This window comes from Echinops telfairi, unplaced genomic scaffold, assembly GCF_000313985.2.
Source record: "Echinops telfairi isolate 266 unplaced genomic scaffold, ASM31398v2 ScPeMD7_53;HRSCAF=182, whole genome shotgun sequence".
NCBI lineage: Eukaryota > Metazoa > Chordata > Mammalia > Afrosoricida > Tenrecidae > Echinops > Echinops telfairi.
In genome coordinates this window covers 5749461-5758368 of record NW_022103951.1, presented here as the reverse complement: position 1 = coordinate 5758368, position 8908 = coordinate 5749461, and the positions used below count along the sequence as shown (strand labels likewise).

Below are 8908 nucleotides of genomic sequence, written 5' to 3'. Positions count from 1 at the left end.
CTTTCCCCCGCCTCTCCCTCTCCCCTGTCCCCACTGGAACCATCGGTCCTGTTGTTTTCTCCTCCAGACTGTTCATCCAGCCTATCTTATCTAGATAGATCTGCAGAGACAAAATGACAAAAGAGAACACAATGATGACAACAAAAAAAACAATGACCAAGAAAATAATAAATTAAAGAAAAGAAAAAGAAAAAAATTTTTTTAAAGAAAGAAAAACCTGTAAATAGATGATGGTCTGATTTTTGACCTCTAGGCATGCCCTCCAGTCAAGTCCAATGGGGTGCCATGCTCTGGCCCCAAAGTCTATCCTTTGCACTCCCTCAGGAGCTCCCTGCTCTGCTCCCCCCATTGCCCTGCCACACGTCTTTAGTGTTTTGCCTGTGTGGTGGGGTCAGACCGGGCCAATCTGGACACCGAGTCTCCAGTGTTGTCCCCCATAGCGCCGTGGGTCAGCAAGGGACGTTGTGTGTCATAGTGGGTTCAGCCATATAGCCCCCAAGATTCTTAAGAATGTTAGAAAACACAGGGCTTTGATCCGACTCATTGCCCCAGCAGATGATACAGTGACACCCAAGGGTTTTGAACCATTTCAAATACAGATGGTGGGGGAATAAAACCCAAACACACAAAATAAAAATCCATTTGTGTTCAGAAACGGATTGAGGAACTGAGTAAAAGCCAGTGGGAAATTGGGAGGTGCTCGACGCGATAGGCAGAGTGCCACCAAAGTGAAGAGCCAAAGAATGGAAGTGATGCAAATCCACAGAGGCCGTGTTGTCCATTTTAAGCAATATATAGGTGGACATATATTTGATTTCAATATATCTGAAAACTTAAAAAATATATATGGCCTATTTGAGAGAGACTGAGCCTGAGAGGTTGCTACAAAGGAAAAACAGCTTGCCACACTTGCCACAGGTACATATGCCTCATGAGGCCCAAAGGCTAATGGAAAGAGGAGAGGGATTCGGGGAGGGATCCGTTAAAAGTCAAGGATAAAGCTTGAAAACTGAGGTTGGCCTCATGTTTGAGAAGAGAGCCAATGAAAAGGAACTGAGAGACCAAGGCAAAACGAATTCCAGATTCCCCCCCCCCATCTGAAGATGACAAAGTATGAAGTGGGCTACCCAGCAAAGTATCTCTGAAAAGCAACCCCCCGGTAGCCTTTGAAAAGAGTAAGAGGGAAGGCAGTACTCTTTCTGAACACCGGCAGCCGCACGCAGGGAGGTCTAGCAGGTAGCCTAACAAGGTAGCCATCCGTCCTTTTTCTAGTTAGCCTATAAAGTGTTGCATTTCATGCGTTTTTGATGCACATGAATTCAAGGGCTGAGCCATGCCAATGGGGGAATGAGTGTTGGATCAGTCTGGAAAGCAAAAGCCACACGATGCATTTCAAAGTGAGGCTTTAAAACACGAAAGACGTTGGAAGGCAAAAAAGGAGGATGAGGTAAACTCGCAATTAGTAACTTTAGGAAGTAGCTAGTTCCCTGTGCCTGAGGGGTATGACAGCTAGGAAGTGATGGTCCCACCTTGCAGAAGAGCAGAGCTAGGCTTTTGGAGCTAGGGTTTGAGAAGGGGTCCTGAACATCCCTCTGGTCATTGCCAGAAGAACAAAGAGCCAGGGGTGGAGAAGGAGAGGCAAAGGGAACGTACTGGGTTGGGAGGGGGGAGAACACAAGACCACCCCCTGCCCTTTGGACCACCTCTCCTCTCCCTGCCCAGTGTCTACTATTAATAGGAAGGCAACTGACAACAGATTTAAGAAACCTAGTTTCAGGTTCCCAGCCCTGTGTGGAACCAAGGGTGGGCGGGTAGGTGAGAGGCCATAGGTAACTAGACAGCACTGTACTCCTCCTTAGGAAGCCAGTGGAGAATTGCAGTAGCGGTCCCCATTGACTTAGAAGAATTGGATAGGAGTCCCATTTAGAGGAGATCTTCGCTGCTTTCGGTACCACACACACATATGCAGACATATCCTCATGGAGGTCGGTAGTATGTGAACATGGGTAATCTCTGGGATGCAGCTTTAAGAAACATATTTGGGGGCAGAGGGATGTATCTTGAACTGCTCTGGCCAGTGCATACATGCAGAGAGAATGTACAACTGACAGCATGCGAGGTGATAATCAGATGAAATGTGCCATAAAACCGGTTACAATATTGAAAGCTGTACTATTTGGTTAAAAAAAATGCCCCCAACCCCCCAGCCCAATAAACCCCAGCCCTCCAAAAACAAACCTTGCCCTCAGCTCTCCCAACTGCTCTCTGGTCCGCCTGGCCCAGGAGATTCAAGAGTGGGCATTGAAACGGGATGTCCCAGTGTTGAACCATCTTCCAGCCACAGCAGTGGGACCTGCCAGTTTCCGATCGACTGCTGCAGCCCTGTGGAGCACAGGCGGGCAGGCAGCTCCCACCCCCACATATTGGCCTCCATCTTGATTGTTTGCCTGGCCAGAGCAGACTCCCTGTCACTGTCTCTCACCCCCCAGGTTTGGTCTGCCCTTCTTGAAGGTTCTTCATCTTTGGAGATAATAGGTTTTCTGGCATTTTGTGATAGGTGTCCACGTTAGAATTTCCAAGAAAATTCCCTTGAATTGGATGATCTGGACAGCTGTTCCTAGCAAATGAACAGCCCCAATTAGTTCCCCAAAAGTCATTCAATTGAAAAGTCTGGAGATGAAATTGATTGAAATCTACGTCAACTTGACCTGGATTTCAACGTATCTGAAAGGAAAGCAGCCTTTGGGCCCATTATTATTCCTTGCAGGGTTTAAACCATTTTGTTTTAAAGATTGCAAGTTGTTGCAAAACATTCAAGAAGCATCCATTCTTGCTATCTATACAACAAGCAGAACTTTCTAAATGATGGCTGGGTTGCATAGTTTTTTCTTCCTCAAGTTTTTATTGAAATATTTGAAATTATCAAAAATATTGTCACATGGCAGGAAACTTGTGAGACAGATAAAAGGAATGAAAAAGTTCCTATAATATTAGTTTCAGGACATAATAGCATCTACTTTCATTGTAGTTTCTTATGTTGCCTTTCTGTAAGTAATTTTGCATACCCATAATGCTTTATATAATTTTGTATGCTGATTTTATATTTAGCACAGTTTGATCAGTCATAGTCTTCATTACCATTATTTTTCCACTTGTGTAGCATTTCATTAAGTACCAGAATGCATCTGTTCACTGCTTCTGTTGCCATCCCCATTTTTTTTTAATTAATCAATTTATTGGGGCTCATACAATTCATCACAATACATAGATCAATTGTGTAAAGCACATCTATACATTTGTTGCCCTCATCATTCCCAAAATTGCCATCCCCATTTCTTCTCCTCTTTCCCTTTCTTCTTAATGTTGAATCACCAGTTTTCTTAACTAGAATCAATGGAAATAATATTGATGTAGGCGCTAAAGATTTGGACCATGTGATTTTGCCAAATCTCATCCCATTCCTAAACTACTATAATCTACTGGTCCCTTCCCCAACACGGGTCTCCGAGAGAAAAATAAAATATATCTCTTATTACCCATTTTCGGGAGTCCTCGTGGCAGAGTGACTAAGTGCTTTACTATTAACCGAAAGGTCGAACTTTCAGTTGCCTTAAAAAGATTATAGCCTAGAAAACTATGGGGGAAGTCCTATGCTGTCTCATGGGGTTCACTGCGAGTGGGAATCAAGTCAGTGGTACCTAACAACAGCAATAACAACTTTCATTACCTGTTTTTTCCCCATACCATATATACTCGTGTATAAGCCGAGTTTTTCAGCACATTTTTAAAGCAGTTTTTGTGGTAAAATTAGGTGCCTTGGCTGACATTCGGGTTGGCTGGTATTTGAGTATATACGGTAACTGGATTTGATTAATTACAAGTTAGCAAACTATCAATTGAATAATTAAAGCCATTTAGAAAATGCTCCTCTAATCATAGATAAGCTGTTGACAAAATGTAATTTACTCTTCTATGTTTTGCTCCCTCTAATTATTTTCATGGCTGTGGTAGAAACTTATTTATCTAAAGTACTTACATGTTTAGATTTGAGACTCTTCTTTTTTTATAAGATCAAAGTTGATTAGTAGCTCCTAGGAGTGGGAAGAAGGGGAACTAGATAGTGTTGATGCTTTTCTTTATGAACTACTTGGATAGCTTTTTGTTGAATGCCCCTAGACCAAGCTGAATGTCCAATTTTGCATAGGGAACAGGAAAGCAATGTAGTTAGCAAACTCTTTTAAAGGTAACAATGATCACTGATATTACTATTTCCCCCACCCCGCAAAGTTAATCATTTTGAAGGAGATTCCTGTGGGAGACTTGTCCAGAAATGTTCTGAACCCAAGGACACAATCTTAATTTTCTATGAGTTAAAATTATATTCTGAAAGTTCTGGCAGAACTATCATGGGAACAAAAGCTGAAAAAGCCTTTTCTGGTTGAACAATGGACACACCTTTTAAAACTGTCATCCAGATTGCAAATGAAGGTTGCTTCCTCAGCCACGATGCGTACTGTTTCTTTTGAGGGTAAGATAACTGCTATGGTGAAATGCAATTAGTTGCAAGATCAAGATTTCCTTTTATTATGAAGCAGCATAAACATATGGGAAAGTATGTAATACAATATTTTCAACACCTGCAGCTTTAACAAATATTAAACATATTGCTATGATAAATTTATACTTGGACACACACATTTTAAATGAAGAAAGCAGATGTATTTGAAATTCCTGTGTAAACATCCTTGATCTAAGCCCCTGCTGCCCAGCCTACTTCTTCTCTAGATAGAAACACTATCCTGAATGCAGAGTTTATAATTTCCATGTATTTCTTTATATCTTTATTACACAGGCATGTATTGTCTAGTATTGCTACACATATTGTAAAACTTTAAATGATCTCGTATGCATGCCTTGCCTTATTCACTCAGTATTGCTTCTGAGATGATTTCATTTTCATGCATACAGACGATTCATTGAAATTGCTGTATGGTTTTCCATTCTTTGAATATGCCAGGTATGATGTATCAGTCTCCCTCCCACCCCACCAGGGGCTTTCGGGAAGGACAATTTAAAGTCGTATCTATATACTTGTTGGACGAAACAGAACCTCAAGGATGCCAGGAATGGATCATTTCATTTCTGCCTTTCTCCCTTACCACTTTAGTGACTTTATCCCTTTCTCTAGATTTTGACCTGGCCCACAAGGTTATTAACATGAATAATAAGCACCCAATGGATGGTAGGAAGGAGGTAAACAGGAGGCAGACATTGGTAACAGCCAAGTCTCTGTCAAGTTGTATGTAGCTAGCTGTTCATATCTAAAATGCACTGCCTATGTATTTCATATCCATACATTTGTTCTATTTTAATTTTTAACTTAAAAATAATATCTTGGGGTTTAAAGCTACAAAAAATGTATAGCTAATCAGAATTTGGTTGCTCTTGGACAGTCACATTTGTGTTTTGAAATTTTTATTTGCCACAGTGACCCATTTTATTATTTTTAATAATTTTGGGGGGGCTCATACAACTCTATCACATTCCATACATCCATCCATTGTGTCAAGTGCATTTGTACATTTGTTGCCATCATTCTCAAAACATTTTCTTTCTACTTGAACCCTTGGTATCAGCTCCTCGTTTTTCCCCTTCCTTCCCCGCTCACCCTTCCCTCATGAACCCTTGATAATTTATAAATTATTATTATTATTTCGTCATATCTTAAATTGTATGACATGTCCCTTCACCCACTTTGCTGTTGTCCATCCCCCAGGGAGGAGGTTATATGTAGATCATTGTAATTGGTTCCCCCTTTGGTGACCTATTTTAAAATGAATTCATTAGAGATTATTGTGAACCCTTGCTTGGACTGTAACATGGATATAATGTATGATTTCTAGGTTAAATATTCCTATTCCTATAACTGGAGTACCTACAGAATGGAAACTGCCTGCCATTCTCCTATAAAAAAGAAAAGAAACTTAATAATCAATGGTCTCTTTCCTTATTTTAATAGACATTATTGCTGTGTGAGTTATCAACATTCTATATCTCATCTAGGATTTATTTGCTGGTGTCATTTCATGAATTTTGAGTGACCACAGCCTCTTTGAGGGTCCACAGATCTATCCCGTCAATTAGTGAACTCTTCTGGTGAATCCTTGTGCATTGGAGGGAAAGAAGTCTCGGAGCCACTTCCCTTTTCCTTCCTTTAGGAGCAAATGCGGATGCAAATTGGGTTTTAACAGTTGATGAAATCTTCATCTAATAAAATGAGGTTTCAGCTGATGAAACGGACTGTTATTAGAAGGACCTCTGTGACAAATAAAGTACAGATTTTAGAAAAGATCAAAGATTCATGAGAGCCCAGAAATTTCCAAACCCGAGATAATATGTTCAGTAAAGGTTAAAGTAGATTTTTCAATTATAAAGTAAATGAAACACATTATACATTACTGCAGCTTTTCATTTTCTGCTGTGATTCAGAAATGACCATATTGATTTTTGAGCTTTTTCTTTTAAAAGAAAATTGGTGAGATTAAATTGCATGGCTTGGTGAATGCTGAGTTAAATAGTAATGGTAACAGCCGAGATGCTGTGCAGGGCAACCCTTTCTGGCTGGCCTCTCAATGGTACACTGGATTCATATTTCAGAGCCAACTCTTATCTTCACTTAGAACAATGATGCTATGGTTTGTTTCATTCAGATCAAGTTTTCGGAATCTGACTACTTTGGCAACGTCCTGCAAACCCGCAAGTATTTAGCACAGTCTGATTTCTTCTGGCTCAGAAAAGCAGTTCCCAAGACTGAGTGAGTAAAACAGAAACAGACAAACAAAACCCAAAGTGACATGGATATAAATATGTTGGTGGGGCGTGGAATTTCTTTGGATCAAACTTTGTAATTCCCCTCAAGTCAGAGTAGTCGGCGTGCCAGTTATCTTGGTTTGGCAAAGTCTGTGTTATGTTTTGACAAGTCTTATTTCAGATATGATGTGATTCAGATCTTCAGTCTAATTATGGGTTCCACACTCTTAACATCAATGTATTTGAGAGAGAGAAAGAGAGATGATTATGAAGCAAACATTCACATTATTGCCAGATGTAATAATTCACATTATTGCCAGTTCTGAATAATAGAAAAAGACATTTCACACTGAGGTAGACACTTGGAAGATCCTAAAAAAGAACACCCACCCACTGCTGTCAACTGCATTCCGAAACATAGTGGCCGCATAGGACAGAACAGAATTATTTTCCTACGCTGGAAATCTTTATGGAAGCAGACGGCCTCATTTTTCTCCTGCAGACAAAAAGAAAGAAGCCTTTTAAAACTAGGATGTGACATCATTATGATTCTTAAGCTACTCCGAGATATTTGTTGAGGTCATCAGTGTCCCCCAGTGGACAGCTATGTCATTTTCACCCAAAGGCAGTTACCAAGTATTCAGCCCCCCACTTCCTAGCTTCACTGTGGGAGATTTTCTTACCAGGTATTAGGGTGGTCTTTATTTCTTCCCCTAGCAAATAGTATACGAGGAGGGGGATGATGGCGATAACGTTATTAGGCGTTTACAATGTACCAGATGCTGTTTTAAGTGCTTTACATGTTTTAATTAATTGTATCCTCATGTCAGTCCTCTGATGGGTAGGTGCCCTGATCTTTTACAATGGATCCCACTGCCGACCAGTTAGTCCCAACTCATAGTGACTCGATATAAGGTTCCCGAGGGTGTAGACCTTTATGGAGTGGCCAGTGTCATCATTCTCCCACGGAGCAGCTGATGCCTTTGAACCCTGCTGACTTGTCCAGTTAGCAGCCCGGCACCTGACTCACCAGGTCACCAGGGAAAGAATAAAAAGCCTGAAATGGAGATGTTTTGCACCTGCCCTTTCTTCTGCCTGTGAATGGTACTTTTAAATCTGGGGATTTAACTTTGTTCCACTGGGACCCACTTCTCGAATGTGTTTTTCCTTGCTGTTCTCCCAGTTGTTTTATTGATTGGCCTTCCTATTCATGGAAGGATTTCTTTGCCATCGCAAATTTGCTGTTGCGCCCATCTAGCGATTTTTCCCCAATTTGAGTATAACATGTTTTTTAGCCAGAAGTGCCATTCGTTTCATGTTTCTAGTTAGAATCTCTGTTGCAATTCTTGCTAAGTTGAGTTATTGTTGTTGTCTTTTAGTTCTTTGAACATATTTTTATATCTGAATGAATTTATGGTGGCTGTTTTGAAGTCTTTGCTAAATCAAAAATCTGGGCCTGCTCCAAGACAGTATACAATTACTTTTAAAAATAATTTTTCTTCGTACAATTTACATATTTTTGTTGAACACTGGACCTTAGAAAATAGGCTGCCACAGTAACTCTTAGTTCTGATCTACTTTCCTGAGGCTTTCCAAAAAAGCCAGCTGTCTGGATTGATTTCCTAAGCACTATGTGGCTACTGAGGTCTCTGCTCAGTTGCTAACTTCTTATGCTCACTTTGTAAACTGGTTTCCTGGGGGCTACCCCGCTGTCTGCATAACTTCAGGTCCAGCCAGTCATTAGGGCAGAGATTGTGATCAAAGGAGCTGGCTTCTGCCCTCCACCAGTGATCTGTGTGAAGGGATTGAGGAGAGTGCTTAAGTTTGCCTTGGTTCTCACTGCCGAGGGGGTTTCTCAGGTCTCCTTTGTTTGCCTCAGTTCTCCAGCTAGCCAGCCAAGGAGGAGGCAAGGGAAAGGAGCAGTGAGCAAACAACGCCACAGACAGGGAAACAACTAGGGAATTAAAAGCAGCAATGAGGAGGACGTAGAGATTCTGCTTTCTTTTCAATTGAGGTGCTGCCTCTGTTTTGTCTAGTCATTGCTGTTTTGTTGTGGTCGGGGTTGTGCACTTCCTGTTTAGGTTCTATATGGGTTTTT

At 41.0% G+C, this 8908-nt stretch overlaps 1 protein-coding gene across 1 annotated transcript in view; it reads left to right on the top strand.

Moving 5' to 3' along the window:
* The window catches only part of PHEX (phosphate regulating endopeptidase homolog X-linked), a 228764-nt gene that overhangs the window by 143302 nt on the left and 76554 nt on the right, over positions 1 to 8908 (top strand). Inside the window, exon 14 of the mRNA XM_004709915.3 lies at positions 6711 to 6814. Coding sequence (XP_004709972.1) covers positions 6711 to 6814 — 104 coding nt within the window. The remainder of the gene's footprint in view (positions 1 to 6710; positions 6815 to 8908) is intronic.